The sequence below is a fragment of the Hylobates moloch genome, unplaced genomic scaffold (assembly GCF_009828535.3).
Source record: "Hylobates moloch isolate HMO894 unplaced genomic scaffold, HMol_V3 SCAFFOLD_21, whole genome shotgun sequence".
Taxonomy (NCBI): Eukaryota; Metazoa; Chordata; class Mammalia; order Primates; family Hylobatidae; genus Hylobates; species Hylobates moloch.
Window position 1 is genome coordinate 40,104,556 of NW_026652296.1, and position 17,889 is coordinate 40,122,444.

The following is a 17,889-nucleotide window of genomic DNA, read 5'->3' on the forward strand; positions in this document are numbered from 1 at the left end:
GGGCGTGGTGGCTCACGCCTGTAATCCCAGCCCTTTGGGAGGCCGAGCAGGTGGATCGCCTGAGGTCACGAGTTCAAGACCAGCCTGGCTAACACAGTGAAACCCCGTCTCTACTAAAAATACAGAAAATTAGCTGGGCACGGTGGTGGGAACCTGTAATCCCAGCTCTGCTTGGGAGGCTGAGGCAGGAGAATCACTTGTACCCAGGAGGCAGAGGTTGCAGTGATCTGAGATCGCACCATTGCACTCCAGCCTGGGCAACAAGAGCGAGACTCTGACTCAAAAAAAAAAAAAAAATGAAGTCAGGGATGCAGAGAAGGAAAGTGTTGGGTCTGCCACCTGGCAACCATTAACCGAACCCAGTTTCACTCTGATGAACCACTACTCCCCTATCCTAACCCATACACCTTGAGTAAGCATGAGATCCAGGTAAAAGCCAATGGACTCTGCCCTTGCTTCAGTGATTGTGTAGGGGATGGGCATATGATGTGGTCAGAGCCAATGACAGCCTCTGATTCAGCATGCCAGGGAAAAGTTCTCCAGCTGCAAGGCCTAAGAACTGAGCTGATCCGGAGGGAGTGGATCAGAGGGAAAACAGAGAAGTCAGAGCCCAGTGGTACCATCGGAGGCTTGGGTAAAGCCAGCCTGAAGACTGCCTACCACTGGGCTGCATTGACATATGCAGTGAATGAGTCCTACTGCATAAAAAGAGAAAATACACTTTAAAAAGAGATAAAAAGGACAAAAAAAAATCCTGTAATTTACTGTTTCTGTATCAGTTTTATTTTTATTGTAAGCATGCTAATTCTTTGATCATAAAATGTAAAATATTTTGCATGGCCTGAAAAATATTTAGCATATATGTAAAAAGAAATGGTCATTAAAAGCATTCCCATTATGGGAAGATTTCCAAGGCCATCCGTGAAAGCCATGAAGCTAGCCACGCAGCCAAAGGCGCCCTTGCCTCTAAACAGCAAGCACCACAGAGCTGTTGGAATTCAAGAGTTTTTTTTTTTAACTGCTCTACTGAGATATGACTCACATATCATAAAATTCACTAACTTAAAATGTACACTTCAATGGTTTTTATTAGTATACTCAGAGTTGTACAACCATCACACAATCGAATTTTAGAACATTTCTGAAAGACGGTTTTAATTTTTTTTCTGATTATGAAAGCAACACCTATTCATCACAGACAACTTGCCTGTGGCATTCCCATTTTAACCCACCAGTCACAGGACAAACACCTTGCTGGGGTAGAGTTCTGTCTCCAGATTCAGTCCCTTTGGCTGTTTTCTGCATCTACTAACCTTTCTTTGGACCAAATTTAGCAATCATGCAGTTGCCTACTCAGTGCCCATCTCCCTTCTTCCTTTTTGTGGGACCCCAATTTTGTTTAGTAATCAACCTCTCCCTTGTATAACTCATGCGGCAATAACCCCTTGCCTCATTCCAGAGTAGACTGTGATTAATCTAACCCAGGGGTGACCAAATCCAGCCACAGCCTGCTGTTGTATAGCTCTTGAGCACATATTTTTTTTTTTTTTTTTTGAGATGGAGTCTCGCTCTGTCGCCCAGGCTGGAGTGCAGTGGCGCAATCTTGGCTCACTGCAACCTCTGCCTCCTGGGTTCAAGTGATTCTCATGCCTCAGCCTCCCAAGTAGCTGAGATTACAGGTGCACACCAACACGCCCAGCTAATTATTGGTATTTTTAGTAGAGACAGGGTTTCGCCATGTTGCCTAGGTTGGTCTTGAACTCCTGAGCTCAGGCAATCCGCCCACCTCAGCTTCCCAAAGTGCTAGGATTACAGGGGTGAGCCACTACACCTGGCCTATTTGGTCATTCACAGAAAAGGCTTCCTTAGTCTAGGACAATTATAATAACCATTGCCAGTGATTAGCTTAGGAATGGGTCTGTGAACAAATTTTAGTCAACGAGATGCAAGGGGAAGTCTATTGAATACTTTCCTTGCTTCTAACAGAGACCCAAGAAGAGAGAGTCTCTTTCTGTGTTTGGAAGCTATATAAGGCTGTGGTGTCTAGATGGGGTCCTTGGTATTTATCCACCTTCTGACTCCTCACTGTGTCCTCAGATGGTGGGGGAGAGACAGAGCTCTCTTGTGTCTCTTCTTACAAGCGCATTTAATTCTATCATGACAGCCCTACCTTCCTGACCTCATCTAACCCAAATTACCTCCCAAAGGTCCCTTCTCCAAATATCACACTGAGGGTTACGGCTTTAACATATGAATTTTAGAGGGACACAAACATTCAGTCCATAATAGCACTGCTGCTGCCACTTTGCTCCTGGCTGTAGGAAGAGGTCAACACTGAGGATGTCAGAGCAGGGAAATGGAAAGGATCCAGGTCTTTGACAACAAAAGTGAAGGGCAGTACCAACCAACTCCATGGCCTGCTCTACCTCTGGACTTCCAGAAATGAGACAGAATAAATGCATTTCTTGTTTAAGCATCTGTGTTTCAGACAGTGTTCCTGTTATTGGCAACCAACAGCATCCTGATATATCAAGATAATAGCTGAATGTTCAACAATGCCAGAAAACTAAGTTTTAAAAAAGAACTCAGAAGCCAGGTGCGGTGGCTCACATCTGTAGTCCCAGCACTTTGGGAGGCCAAGGAGGGTGGCTCACTTGAGGTCAGAAGTTCAAGACCAGCCTGGGCAACATAGTAAAACCACGTCTCTACTAAAAATACAAAAATTAGCCAGGCGTGGTGGCGCATGCCTGTGATTGCAGCTACAAGGGAAGCTGAGGCATGAGAAACGCTTGAACCTGGGAAGTGGAGGTTGCAGTGAGCCAAGATCATGCCACTGCACTTAGGTATGGATGACAGAGTGAGACCCTATCTAAAAAAAAAAAAAACAAAAAACTCTGATAGATGGCTTTTCAGTAATTCAAATTTGTGTTTCATTGAAAAGAATTTAAGGAGATATTTTAAAATGACAAATGTGCATCCTGCCCCTAACATGTCTCCTCTTTGTCCTTTTAAAAAATCTGAGTTAACAATAGAACCCTTGCCTTTGGTGTGGCTGGGCCAGCATGAGGCAAGACCAGGTGGCTGCTCTTGTGTGGGGACTGGAGAGATGAGGAAAAGACACTTTGCAGACCCTGACTGCATCCCCTGGGCCTACAGTGGTGCTATTTGCTGGCATGTGAGCCACTCCTTCAGTTGGAGAAACAATAGTTCCCAGATACGGGCCATGCTTGCTTATCTCCAGGCCTCTGTTCACGCTGCAGCCGTCAAAATCTGGAATGATCTCCTTCAACTAGCCAAACCAGTTATCATGGCTATTCTGGTTATCTACTGCTGTATAATAAAATACTACCCAAATGTAGTGGTATAAACCAACAACCAACAACTTTTTATAATGCTCATGGCTTCTGTGGTTCAGTAATCTGGACATGGGTAGGGCACAGTGCAGGTGGCTTGTCTCTGCTCCATGATGTCTGGGGCCTCAGCTTGAACATCTGAGGGTGACTTGGAATAAAGGGACTGGAATTATTTGGTGATTCCTAAACTCACATCTGGAGCTTGGGCTGGAATTACTGGGCTCAGCTGGGACTACTGACTGGAGTACCTATACCTGGCCTGTCACTGAGGCTTGAATGCTATTGGGCTCATTTTCTTGGAAACCTGCCTATGTTCTGCTTTCTCCTGCCTTATTTGGGTCTTGAACAACCAGGGCTTGACTCTCAGAGTCTCCTCTCTAACTTCTGAAACCATGGGTAAGCCTGTTCCACCAGAACAAACTACTCTTAGATCTCAAATCTGTATTGAAAGAAGTTTAGTTTTGCTATACGCGTAGTAGGATTTGGCTTGACTGTTGGTTCCCTTCCCAACAGAGGCTGAAGTCGACTCCATGCTCTCAGTAGCCTTCCTGACTTTTCTTCCCCTTGCACCCCTCTCTTCTTTCCTCGCCCCACCCCCTACCACTTATTTGGCTCCAGGAGAGTGGAGGTAGGGCACCTTAACACTTACTTGGGAGACTGCCCCAAAATGTTGTAATTTACTTAAATATAAAATGGTGAAAACAATTCTAGGAAAAGAGTTGTCACCATCATCATCTTTTTAAAAAACTGCCTGAATTTCCTTATTAAAAAAAAAAAAAGAGAGCAAAGAGCAAACCAAAAACTCACAGATTTTTGAGTTTGAAAATGAGGTGAAATACATAGCAATATAATACTGGTGGAAGACTTCAGTATTCCATTTTCAATAATAAATAGAACAACCAGACAAAATCAACAAAGAAACAACAAACTTGAACAACAGTACTGGCCAAATGGACCTAACAAACATATACAGAACACTCCACCCAAAAGCAATAGCATTCTTCTCAAGTGCTGACAAAACATTCTCTAGAACAGATCATGTGTTAGGTTACAAAACAAGTCTTACAAATTTAAAAAGACTGAATCATACAAAGTGTTTTCTCTGACGAAATGGAATGAAATGAGAAACCAATAGCAGAAGCAAAATTGTAAAATTCACAAACGTGGAAATTAAACAACACACTAACAACCAATGGATCACAAAATAAATCAAAAGGGAAATTAGAAAACATCTAAGACAAATGAAAACAAAAATACAACATACTGAAACTTACAAGATGCAGCAAAAGCAGTACTAATAGAAGTTTATAGCAATAAAAACTTACATTTAAAAAGAAGAAAAGCTTAAATCAACAACCTAACTTCACACCTTAAGTAGAAAAACAGAACAAACCAAGCACAAAGTTAGTAGACAGAAGGAAATAATAATGATTAGAGAAAAATGAAAAAGAGAATACAAAAAATAGGAAAAAAAATCAATAAAACTAAGAGATTTTTGAAAAAATAAGCAAAATTGACAAACCGTTAGCTAAACTACTTAAGAAAAAAAAGAGGAAACCCAAATACATAAAATCAGAAATGAAAAGAGGAAACACTGCAACTGATATCACACAGATTAAAAAAGATCACAAGAAATTATTATAAACAATTATAAACCAACAAACTGGATAACCTGGAAGAAATAAATAAATTCCTAAAAACATACACATACCAAGACTAAATAATAAAGAAATAGTCTGAACAGACCTAAAACTAGTAAGGAGACTGAATCAGTAATCAAAAACCTCCCATCAAAAAAAAAAAAAAACGCCAGGACCAGACAGCTTCACTGGTGAATTCTACCAGACATTTAAAGAATTAATGCCAATACTTCTCAAACTCTTCCAAAAAAACTGAAAAAAAAGGGAATACTTCCAAACTTATTTTATTAGGCCCGCATTACCTTGATGCCAAAGCCAGGCAAAGATACCACAAAAAAGAAAACTACAGACCAATATGCCTAATGAATATAGACACAAATATTGTCAACAAAATACTAACAAACCAAATTCAACAGTGCATTAAAAGAATCATAAATCATGACCAAGTGAGATGTTTATCCCTGGGATGCAAGAATGAATCAACATATAAAAATCAATGTGATACACCACAGTAACAGAATGAAAGATAAAACTCACATGACCATCTTAATAGACACAGAATAAATGTTTGACAAAATTCAACACCCTTTCCCAATAAAAAAACTCTCAATAAACTACACATAGAATGAAATTACCTCAACTTAATAAAGGTCACATATAAAAAGTTCACAGCTAATATCATACTCAATGGTGAAAGCTGAAAGCTTTTCCTTTGACATCACAAACAAGACAAGGATGCCCACTCTTGCCACTTCTGTGTAATACAGTACTGAAAGCCCTAGCCAGAATAATTAGGCAAGGAAAAGAAATAAAAGCTATTCAAATCCAAGTAAAATTGCCCCTGTTGCAGATGACGTGATATATAGAAAACTCTAAAGATCACATACACACACAGATGCATACTGTTAGAATTAACACATGAATTCAGTAAAGTTGTAGGATACAAAATCAACATACAAAAATCAGTTGTGTTTCTATACACTAACAACAAACTGTCTGAATATGAAATTAGAAAAATATTCCCATTTACAATCGCACCAATAAGAATAAAATACTTAGAAATAAACTTAATTAAGGTAAAAGACTTCCATGCAAAAAACTACAAAACATTGATGACAGAAATTAAAGAAGATACAAGCAAATGGAAAGAATTCTATGTTCATGGATTAGAAGATTTAATATTGTTAAAGTGTCCATACTACCAAAGCAATCTCCAGATTCTATGAAATCGCTATCAAAATTTCAATGCCATTTTTTTTCAGAAATAAACAAGACTAAAATTCATGTGGAATCACAAAAGACCCCGAACAGCTAAGACAATCTTGAGAAAGAAGAAAAAGCTGAGGGCATCACACGTCCTGATTTCAAAATATATTACAAAGCTACCATAATCAAAACAGTATGGTATTGGCATAAAGACAGACATATAGACCAATGGAACATTCAGAATAGAGAGCCCATAAATCAATCCATGCATATGCAGTCAACTGATCTTTGACAAGGGTGTCAAGAATATATGATGAGGAAAGGACAGTCTTTTAAACATATGGTATTGGGAGAAACTGGAAATCCATATGCAAAAGAATGAAACTGGACTCTTATACCACACAGAAAAATCAACTCAAAATGAATTAAGAATTTAAATATAAGACCTGAAGCTTTAAAACTGGAAGAAAACATAGTGAAAAAGCTTCATAACATTGGCCTTGGCAAAGATTTCATGGATACGACACCAAAAGCACAGGCAACAAAAGCAAAAATAGACAAGTGGGACTACATCAAACTAAAAAGTTTCTGCACAGCAAAGGAAGCAACTAACAGAGCAAAAAGGCAATCTACTGAATGAGAGAAAATATTTGCAAAACACATATAAGGGGTTAATTTCCAAAACACGTAAGGAACTCCAACAGTTCAATAGCAAAAAAACTAATAACCTGATTAAAATATGGGCTAAAGACCTGAATAAACATTTCTCCAATGTCTCCATAAAACATATAAATGGCTAACAGGTATATGAAGAGATGCTCATCACTAATCATCAGGGAAATGCAAATCAAAACCACAGAAAAATATCAGTTCATACGACTATTCACAAAAAGAACAAAATATAACAAGCACTGGCAAAGATGCAGAGAAACTGGAACTCTAGCACCCTGTTGGTGGGAGTGTAAAATAGAAAACAGTACAGAGATTCCTCAAAAAATTAAAACTAGAACTACCATTTGATTCAACAATCTCACTTTTGGGTATTTATCCAAAATAATTGAAATAAGGCTCTCAAAGAAGTATTAGCACTCCAGTGTTCATCACAGCACTATTCACAATAGCGAAGATCTAGAAACCACCAAAATGTTCATCAATGGATGAATGGACAAAGAAAATACATGTACAATGAGATATTATTCTGCCTTAAAAAGGAAGGAAATTTTGACGCATCATAACATGGATGAATTCTGAAGACAACATGCTAAGTGAAATAAGCTAGACATCATTTCTCTACCAAGTCCAATCTACTGATAAGCCCATCAAAGGCATTCTTTATTTCTGTTAGAGTTTCTTTAATTCTAGCATTACTTTTTTATTCTTTATTATAATTTCCATCTTTCTGTTTACATTACCTATCCTTTCTTGCACATTGTCCTCTTTTTCCTTTACAGCCCAAGAGTCCTAGCATATTAATCAGTTATTTTAAATTCCTAGTCCAAAAAATCCAACATCTGCCATATCTGAGTCTGGCTCTGATGCTTGCTCTGTCTATTCAAACTGTATTTTTTTTTTTTTTTTTGCCTTTTTTGTGCCGTGTAATGTTTTTTGTTGAAAGCTAGGCATGATGTACTAGGTAAATACTCCTTTAGGGTGAATAGGTACACAGGCCTTCAAGCTGAGGTTTTATGTTCATCTGGTTAGAAGTTAAGCTGTGTTTATTGTCTGTTGTAGCTGCAAATGTAGGTATCAGAGGCTAAACTTTCCTTGGGTGCCCTTGTTTTTGTCTCCTTCCCCTGTCTTCAGCTTTCCTGATTGATTGATTGATTGACTAATTTGAGAGAGTCTCACTCTGTCACTGAGAATAGGGTGCAGTGGAGCAATCTTGGCTCACTGCAACCTCTGCCTCCCGGGTTCGAGCAATTCTTGTGCCTCAGCCTCTCAAGTAGCTGGAATTACAGGCACCCGCCACCACACCCAGCTAATTTTTGTATTTTTAGTACAGACAGGGTTTTGCGCTGTTGGCCAGGCTGGTCTTGAACTCCTGACCTCAGGTGATCCACTTGTCTTGGCCTCCCAAAGTGCTGAGATTATAGGCGTGAGCCACCATGCCCAGCCTGGAGTGCAGTGGTGCCATCTCGGCTCACAGCAACCTCCACCTCCTGGGTTTAAGGGATTCTCCCACCTCAGCCTCCTGAGTAGCTGGGAGTACAGGCGTGTGCCACCACGACTGGCTAATTTTTGTATTTTTTGGTAGAGACCAGCTTTCACCATATTGGCCAGGCTGGTCTCAAACTCCTGACCACAAGTGATACGCCTGCCTCGGCCTCCCAAAGTGTTGGGGATTACAGGCATGAGCGAGCCACCATGCCTGGCCTCCTAGAGACTTAACTAAGGTCTAAGACATGTGGTTCATTCAGTTGTATAATCGTTTCCTGCTACTATACAGGATCCCTATTGATGTGGTGGCAAGGTATGGGGGAGGGGAAGCCTTTTATGGTCCTTGGATTAGGTTTCAGTCTTCTAGTGACCTGTGCAGTGACCTGGGCTGTGACCTTCACAAGTGCTTCTCAGTTCCTATCTAACTCCTGCCTTTGCTTCATGTCACTCATGTTCTTCTGCCTGAGGCTAAAAGCCTATATGGTGAGATGGCTGGCAAAGGATGGAGACCTGGGTTCATTCCTGTTGGCCAATGGAGACTTCTTTTAATATCTCCTATACACCAAGTGACAATGGCTGTGACTATGATTATTGCCTACTTTGCTGAGGATCGGGTCTCAGGACTATTCCCTTCTTAGTAGGTTTGGATTTTTACAAATTTAAACCAAAATAAGGATAATGAAAGTCTTAGATTTTTCAGAAACTAGGTGTGCTAACAGGAAAAGCACAGGCAAGATAAGAATGAAGTGACAGGTAGAAAACAAAGGGAATACCCTAACGGCCACATCTACTGGCACTGGGTTATTTTTCCAGAAGTATAATGCATAGCCTTACTTTGGGAACAAAGGACAGAATCTGTGTGGTGGCAAGAAAAGGCTCAGGGGCCACCGGTGTTGAGGTGCCAAAGGTCGTGTTCAAGAGAAATAGGCAACTGTGCTGATGAAAACAGACAGCTGAGAACAGACATCTGAAGGCATCATTACATCTGAAGGAATGCTGAATTTCTAAGTATGCTTCCAGCTCCTTATAAAATGAATTCTGGGTAAATTCTAAATGAACATAGTTCAAACCTATTATTCCAGGCACATGACTTTCAGCAACAAATTTTTCTCAGATGCAATAACTTCTTTCCTACATTTAACTTTGAAGAGGAGCTAAATTAAAATCACTGGATCGGATTCAATCTGTGTGATCACATTTTTATGACCTTGAGAAACCAAGGCTTTCATTTGACTTAGTTTAAAAGGCAGCATTACCTTCTGTTTTCAGTCACACTCCAGGAGGAGAGAGAACAAAGCAACTTTGCAAGTACTTTCTTCAAGCCTGAATAAAGGCACATAGCACTTCATTGGCCTATTTGAGGCTGGAAAGCACAAAAATCAATATGGATGGAGCAAGAGGTCAAATTGCCACTACTTAGTTTTCTTTTCTTTTTTCTAATTAAAGAATCTAATTTGCTTTTTGAGCTTCCTATTTAACCTTATAAAATATTATCTTTGATGATACTCCAACTATCTAGGTAGTAAAGATTCACTGGGAGACAGCATAGGGTATCAGTTAACTCTGGTCACAGAGGTCCAGTTTGGAGCACACACAGCTGTTTTATGACTTTCGATGTTACACAACTCCCTGTGCCTCAGTTTTCTCATCTGTAAAATGATGATGATAATAGAATTAAATGATTATAAATAAAGGTGTTAAAACAGTGCCTGGCATGGAGTCAGTACTATTGAAGGGCATATCACCATTTTGGTTGTGATTTGGGTGGTAGAAAACAGAAATTAAGAGCATGCATTCTGGCATCAGACTGTTAGTTTAGACCCTAGCTGCATCTCTGTGACCTGGGCAGGTTATTTAAGCTTTCTAAACCTCATGTGAAACATTCCACTTGGCACCTGCAGCACAACACCCTCCTGGTTCTCCTCGTTCTTCCCTGCAGCATCTTCTGAGACTCCTTTGCTGGTTCCTTCTGATTTTCCCGACCCTGAATGTGGAGTCATGCCCTGGGCCACTTTCCTATTTATATTCACTCTCTAGTGTTCTTCTTAGGCCCATGGCTTTAAAATGTATGTATACCCTGATGATTTACAAATGTATTTATCTAGCCCTGACCTCTCTCTGAATTCCAAGTTCATGAAATCCATCTGCCTACTCAGTATCTCCCTGTGAATGTCAAAAAGGCATCTCAAATCCAACATACCCAAAACTTCCGTCTTGATTTTCTTTCCCTCAAGTCTGTGCCTCCTACATGTTCCTTATCTCAATAAATAACTCACTCTGTCCCCAAACCCTGGAGTCATCCTTCTACTCCCTTTTGCTTATAACCCACACCCAATCCATAAAGAATCCAGCTGGTTCTTCGTTTTTTTTGTTGTTGTTTTTTTTTTTTAAGACGGGGTCTCCCTCTGTTGCCCAGGCTGGAGTCTAGTGGCATGATCTCGGCTCACTGCAACCTCCACTTCCCGGGTTCAAGCAATTCTCCTGGAAGAAGAACATCACACACCAGGGCCTGTTGTGAGGTGGGGGAGGGGGGAGGGATAGCATTTGGAGATATACCTAATGTTAAATGACGAGTTACTGGGTGAAGCACATCAACATAGCACATGTATACATACGTAACTAACCTGCACGTTGTGCACATGTACCCTAAAACTTAAAGTATAATAAAAAAAAAAACTACTTTTTAATGATACTTTAAAGGTGGATACATATCATTATGCATTGATATCTAAAACAAAGCAGGCCAGGTGCAGTGGCTCACGTCTGTAATCCCAGCACTCTGAAGGCAGGCAAATCTCCTGAGGTTAGGAGTTCGAGAACAGCCTGGCCAACATGGTAAAACCCCATCTCTATTAAAAATACAAAATTAGTTGGATGTGCTGGCACACGCCTGTAATCCCAGCTACTTGGGAGACTGAAGCATGAGAATAGTTTGCACCCAGGAGGTGGAGGTTGCAGTGAGCTGAGATCGTGCCATTGCACTCTAGCCTGGGCGACAAGAGCGAAACTCCATCTCAAAAAAAAAAAAAAAAAAAAAAAGTGAAACAAACAAAAAACCCACTAGCATGAGAAACTGCTTGTTGGTTAATGCAGATAGGCACACCCACTTTTAGAGTTCCTAGCAGTCTATAATGTTCCACTACTGCTTACCTGAGTGTGAAAATGCACTTGCTCAGATGGTGAGGGTACAAGGGGAGGGGAAACACAGGTTACCTTGGCTGCTGAATCACTCACTCAGCTACTTTGTTACCATGTGTTCCCACAAGGAACCCTGAACATGTCCAATTCAGCCTGTTCCCAGTCATTATGGGTAGACACTTCTATCCATGCAATCCTTGCTTCCAATTCTTCAACTGAGTTGTATTAATTTTCTTATTGCTGTATCACAAATTGTCACAAATGTATTATTCCATGAGACAGGAGTCTGGATCTGGGTTAGTGGGGTCATCTGCTCAAGCTCTCACCAGGCTGAAATTAACGTGTCTGCTGGAGATGCAATCTCATCTAAGGCTCAGGGACTTCTTCCATGCTCACTGGTTATTGGCAGAATCAATTTCCTTGTGGCTGCAGGACTGAGGCCCTCAGCCCCTAGAGGCTGCATGCCATTTCCTGTCATGTGGTCTTTCCCACAAGATGACAGTTTGCTTCTTCACGCAAACAGGAGAGTATCTTAGCTGCTTTAAATATCTCTGGCTTCAGGCTGGGCGCAGTGGCTCACACCTCTAATCCCAGCACTTTGGGAGGACAAGGTGGGCAAATCACTTGAGGTCAGCAGTTCAAGACCAGCCTGGCCAACATAGTGAAACCGGGTCTCTACTAAAAATACAAAAATTGGCCAGGTGTGGTGGCTCGTGCCTGTAATCCCAACACTTTGGGAGGCTGAGGCGGGCAGATCACCTGAGGTAGGGAGTACAAGACCAGCCTGACCAACATGGAGAAACCAAGTCTCTCCAAAAAGAAAAAATACAAAATGCAAAAATTAGCCAGGCATGGCGGCACATGCCTGTAATCTCAGCTACTCAGGAGGCTGAAGCAGGAGAATCGCTTGAACCCAGGAGGCGGAGGTTGCAGTGAGCCGAGGTTGCGCCCCTGCACTCCAGCCTGGGCAACGAGAACAAAACTCCATCTCAAAACAAAAACAAAAACAAAATTAGCCAGGCCTGATGGCGGGCACCTGTAATCCCAGCTATTTGTAAGGCTGAGGCAGAATAGCTTGAACTCAGGAGGCAAAGGTTGTGGTGAGCTGAGGTTGTGCCACTGGCTTCAGTAAGGGCCAGTCTCCTTTAAAGTCTCATCTGATTAGGTCAGGTCCACCTTGGATAATTTTCATTTGACTAGCTGAAGGGCAACTGATTTGGGACCTTCATTATATCTGCAAAATCCTTCATCTTTGTCACATGACAGCTTCATCACAGGAGTAAAATCCATCAGACTCCCAATCCTGCCCACTCTCAAGGCAAGGGGATTACCCAGGGCACAGACAACAGGGAGTGGGAATCTCAGGGCCGTCTACACTTCTGCCTATCACACAGATGATTAATCCTAATGAACTAATGCTGTCAGGTTAATCCTCCTAAAATCAAGCCTCATCACACTGTCCTTCTCCTAAAATAACCTTCAACAGCTCTGCAAAGCACAGAGTGAACTCTAAATTCATTAACCTGATATTCCAGGCCTTTCTCAACCTTACCCTAGGTGACATTTTGAACCTTAACTCCAAAAGGCTCTCCTCACCCATGGGGTCCTTTGCTCTGCCCCTCCCATGTCCTCTGTGTTCTCTGCTCCGCATTCCTTCTTGCATTTTCCTCCAGACCCTATTTGCTCTTTCCCTCCTCTTTCTCCTTCAAAGCCTATACAGACTTCAAGATGTTGCACAGATTCTACATTCTGGATCATATGCTCCTATGTGTCCTCCTTTGTCCCATTTATGCATCTTTGCTAATTAAATTCATTCAAGTGATTTTTCTCCAGGCCCCCAACAGACCCTAAAGTCAACTGAAATATTGAACTGTTGGAGTTATAGGGTTAGCTCTATAAATACGATGCTATGCTATGGTCTCAGACCAATAATTAATCCTCAGAGCAAAGGAGAAGAGCTCCAGTTAAACAATAAATTAAGAAAATGTGGGGCCTCAAATGCAGTGGTGATGTCAGCAAGTTAACTAGCATCATTTAAACCCACCTTCTATTCCTGGAGAATATTTTTACCCAGAAAATCCGTAGGCTCAAATTTGATAATGCAGACACAGAAGCAACCACTGCTGACTGACATTTTCATTCTGGGGGCATTTTATTAAGAGAAATACTCAAAATTCCCCACATGCCCATATTTTCCAATAAATACTGGAAAACTATATGCCAAAACTCCAAAGAGCTTGACTTCATGCCTCCAAGATCAATAAAAAAAAAAAAAAGTCATTCAAATGGAGACAGAATGAACATCCTTGACTCTTAGAGAAATGTTTAGTAGGAATTCCATACACATACTCAATTTTTTTCACCTCAGAAAAAGACTGAGTCCTGGGTAAGTATATTAGTCCCCTTGTTAGCCTGCCAAAGTACTAACTTGTCCACCATGCCATAAAAATAAGCCCACAAACACAAAACTAGAGATAGATATCATTCCATCTCCAGTAATAAAGTTTCTGATGATGTAATATGTATTACCTGTGCCTCTTTGATGAGGGAAGTATTATTACTAGAAAAATCCATTTGGCTTTCCTCTCCAATAAATCAAATTTCCCAATGACAGGAACCATGTCGGTTCTTCCATCCATAGTGCAAGAACTTTGTACTTGGATATGCTCTTAATAAATATTTCCTGAACATCAGTTTGGATACAATCTATAAATTAAAGCCTATTAATAAACTTTTCACCATAAGTAGAAAATGAATGGTAAGAGGCAATATATTAAAAGGTACAACGGTGTTCTAAAGAGAACATATGCCCTCATATACAAAAATGCCCACTTGGATTTCACTGCTGCCAGCTTTGTGGAAATGAAAGGGTGACCACCATTACGGTGTAACAGAAAATTCTGGGGGTGGGGAAGTGGTGTGACATTCAGGCAGACAGGCTGTGGGGTGTTCTGCCCCAGCAGATCTAGTAGACCTATGTGACACCACTCTGACCTGGCCTTCGTTTCCTCATTTGTAAAAGGTGAGATCTACCTTAGGTTGTTTACTTAGGTTCCCTCTACCCCTAAAAGAGATTTGATGTTATTAATGTCATTTTTCAGCACAAAATCAGTTTTCAACAGTTAACAAGTTTTCTACATAGTAGATACACAAGAACTTTCTACAAAGTTTTCTTCTAGCATCTCCAACCAGTAGGACAAAAACATAATACAAATTTTTATCAGTCGGATAATATAAGTTCTCAAAATGTATAACGCTGATGTTCCCATTTAACATTAGAGATGTTCCAATGTTTCCTATTTAGATTCAAAAAAGGAAATCTGGCTTATGTCTACAATTAGAAGAACTTATTAACTCATATTTAAACAGATGACAAAAATGATACTATGGCAAGGAATATAAGGATTAAGCAAATTAATTAGACATAAAGTTCTCAGACTCAAACGCTGCATTCCTAGTAAGTTTAACTGTCACCTTCTGTGGTACCAAAACTTCAAAACAGATTTATTTTCTGAAAGGCTGGAGAGTAGGGGGTTGGGGAATGACTTATAAGTTAACCAGGGATTATGTGTATATAATTATAAGCAGCAATCACCATGATTCAATGATATTCAAACTTTTAAAGTTTTTTTTGTTAAAGAAAGAAGGAAGGGAGGAAGGAAAGAAAGAAGAAAGAAGGACAGAAAGAAAATTAGGTCTCGCCTAAAAGATTACTTACGAGACTTAAGGAATTTACACATTCATGGCTGAGTGCTCAATAATACATTCCCAGTGGAATGGTCTCTAGAAATGTCTACAATTAAAAACAGAACAGTAGAAAAAAAATTGAATGGCTTACTCTCTTGTTGGTGCGTTAGTGGAGGATTCCTTTTCTGAATCAGGAGAGCTTAGGGTTTGCAAAATACAATTTTTTTCAGTGAATAGGGAAACTCTTTCTTGCTCAGCATGGATTAATTTTAAGGCCTCTATTCCATCTTCTCCCTCCATCTTGCCACCTGGATTTGGCTGTGGTTCTGGGCTCTCTAAAATCAGATCATCTTCACTTATTGAAATGGTGAGGTCACTGCTGGTGCTCCAACTTTCCTCCTCCTTCTCTTCCTGCATTTTTCTGAAGGGCTTTTGTGACTTTGGGTCCCCGTGAGCAAGATGATCTGCAGGTGGGGACATGAATTGATTACCAATCACTGACTTCAGGGGGAAGCAAGTTAACACACAGCAGAATTACTCATAAGTTAAAAACATGGAGAAGCAACCCACACACAATTCATTACGGAACTTAAAAGCTTAAACATATTTTCAAATGTTTTAAAAAATCACAGTGGGTTTAAAAATCGGCAAATTCATTTGCATGTACATATTTAAGAGTTCATTAGAATGGAATTTGTTGGCAAAGATACTATTTTATGACAGAGAGATAATTAGAGAGTATATTTTGTCCTTACATAAGATCACTACCACCCAGAAAAATCAGCAACCAAACTCAGCCTCTCATCCCACCTGAAACACCTTCCCAAGGAGAATGCTTCTCTTGAGACCACTTATTTTCAGATTCACAGTATTCTGAAACTGATATCGGAGAGACTGGCGGGCTGGCTCTTTTTTCCTCAACTTCAATATGTTCCTGTGTCAGTATTTCTCCCTCTGATCCCTCTGATCTGCTGGAACTGTCACACTTTACATCAGTGGTTCTGTTCTCTGGACTTAATCTTTCCTGTAACGGGGAATTGAGTTCAGCAGACTTTTTGCCTTCAGATAAATTACTCTTGCCATGACGTGTGTTACTTCCTATCTCCAAGCAATGAGTTTGTTCCTCCTCAGACAATACACTGGCTGTGACTGGCGTTTTCTCACCAATCTGAAGAGATGCCTTTCCATCTATGTTGTCAGACTTATTTAAGCACTGTGTGTCATTACTAGTTTGTACTACACAGCTGTCTGTCACATTACTGCTCTGGGCTGTCTGTCGGTGTGAATGTGGGTCAGGAATTGAAAAGTTCTTTGTGGGTTGGGGAGATTTGTGCTCTGTACTGAAATCTCCCATGCTTGAGACGGCTGACATTTGGCGGCCCATAAAGATTGTTGCTGGTTGATACAATCCTCTTGACATGGCTGTTCCTGAGTTAATTCCCTCCTGTACTGCAACCTGCAACACCAAAAGAGATGTGAGTTAAACATACTGTGTATAAACAATTAGGTGGGTTTTTTTTTTTTTTCCAGAAATGAAAGGAGGTCAAACAAAGCATGATTATTGAAATCAGCACCTACCATGTTTTATTAAACTCATGGCTTCCTACATAATGAATGAGCAAAAAGCAGTAAAGTCCATAGGATTTAATTTTAATAACAATGATAGTTCCCAAAACAAATATAGTAAAGAAAGTAAGCCGGGTGTGGTGGCTCACGCCTGTAAACCCAGCACTTTGGGAGGCCAAGGTGGGCAGATCACCTGAGGTAAGGAGTTTGAGACCAGCCTGGCTGACATGGTGAAACCCCATCTCTGCTAAAAATACAAAAATTAGCTGGACACGGTGGCGGGTGCCTGTGATCCTAGCTATTCAGGAAGCTGAGGCAGGAGAATCACTTGAACCCGGGCAGCAGAGGTTGCACTGAGCCAAGATCGTGCCACTGCACTCCAGCCTGGAGACTCCATCTCAAAAAAAAGAGTATAGAATATATGTTTTTGAAGAAAGAAATACATGCTTTGAAAAGACATCATCAGGAAAGTGAAAATATAACCCACACAATGGGAGAAAATATTGTAATTTATGTATCTGATAAGGGTCTAGTACCCAAAATACATAAATAAGTCATATAACTATATAATAAAAAGACAAACAGCCCTTAAAAGTGGGAAAAGGATTTGGATAGACATTTCTCCAAAGAAGATATATGAATGGCCAATAAACACATAAAACGATGCTGATTATCATTATTCATTAGGGAAACATAATTCAAAAGCACAATAAGATATCACTTTACCCACTACGATGGCTGTCTTGGTCTGTTCAGGCTGCTATAACAATACCATAAACTAAACAGTGCATAAAGAACAGAAATTTGTTTCTGATAGTTCTGGAGGCTGGGAAGTCCAAGATCAAGGCAGGCGCCAGCAGACTCTGGGTCTGGTAAGGAACTGCTTTCTCTCAGACAGCATCTTTCTGCTGTGTGCTCGCAGGGTGGAAGGGGCAGGCAAATTTCCACAGGCCTCTTTTATAAAGAAACTAATCCCACCCATGAAGGCTCTGCCCCCTTGATTTAATCACTTCCCAAAGTCCTCACCCTCAAAAACCATCACCTTGGGGATTAGAATTTCAACAAATGAATTTTGTGGGGAACACAAATATTCAGCCCATATCAATGGCTATACTAAGAATGATAGGTGTTTTCATTTAGGA

The 17,889-nt window shown here is 40.5% G+C and overlaps 1 protein-coding gene across 4 annotated transcripts in view; it reads right to left on the reverse strand.

Moving 5' to 3' along the window:
* KIZ (kizuna centrosomal protein) overlaps positions 1-17,889 on the reverse strand; it is a 115,601-nt gene that overhangs the window by 62,351 nt on the left and 35,361 nt on the right. For all 4 annotated transcript variants that reach the window (XM_058432859.1, XM_032142106.2, XM_032142101.2 and 1 more), the window contains 2 exons: positions 15,992-16,637; positions 15,333-15,645 (listed from right to left, as the gene is read on the reverse strand). In XM_058432859.1, the coding sequence (XP_058288842.1) occupies positions 15,333-15,645; positions 15,992-16,637 (959 nt within the window). The remainder of the gene's footprint in view (positions 1-15,332; positions 15,646-15,991; positions 16,638-17,889) is intronic.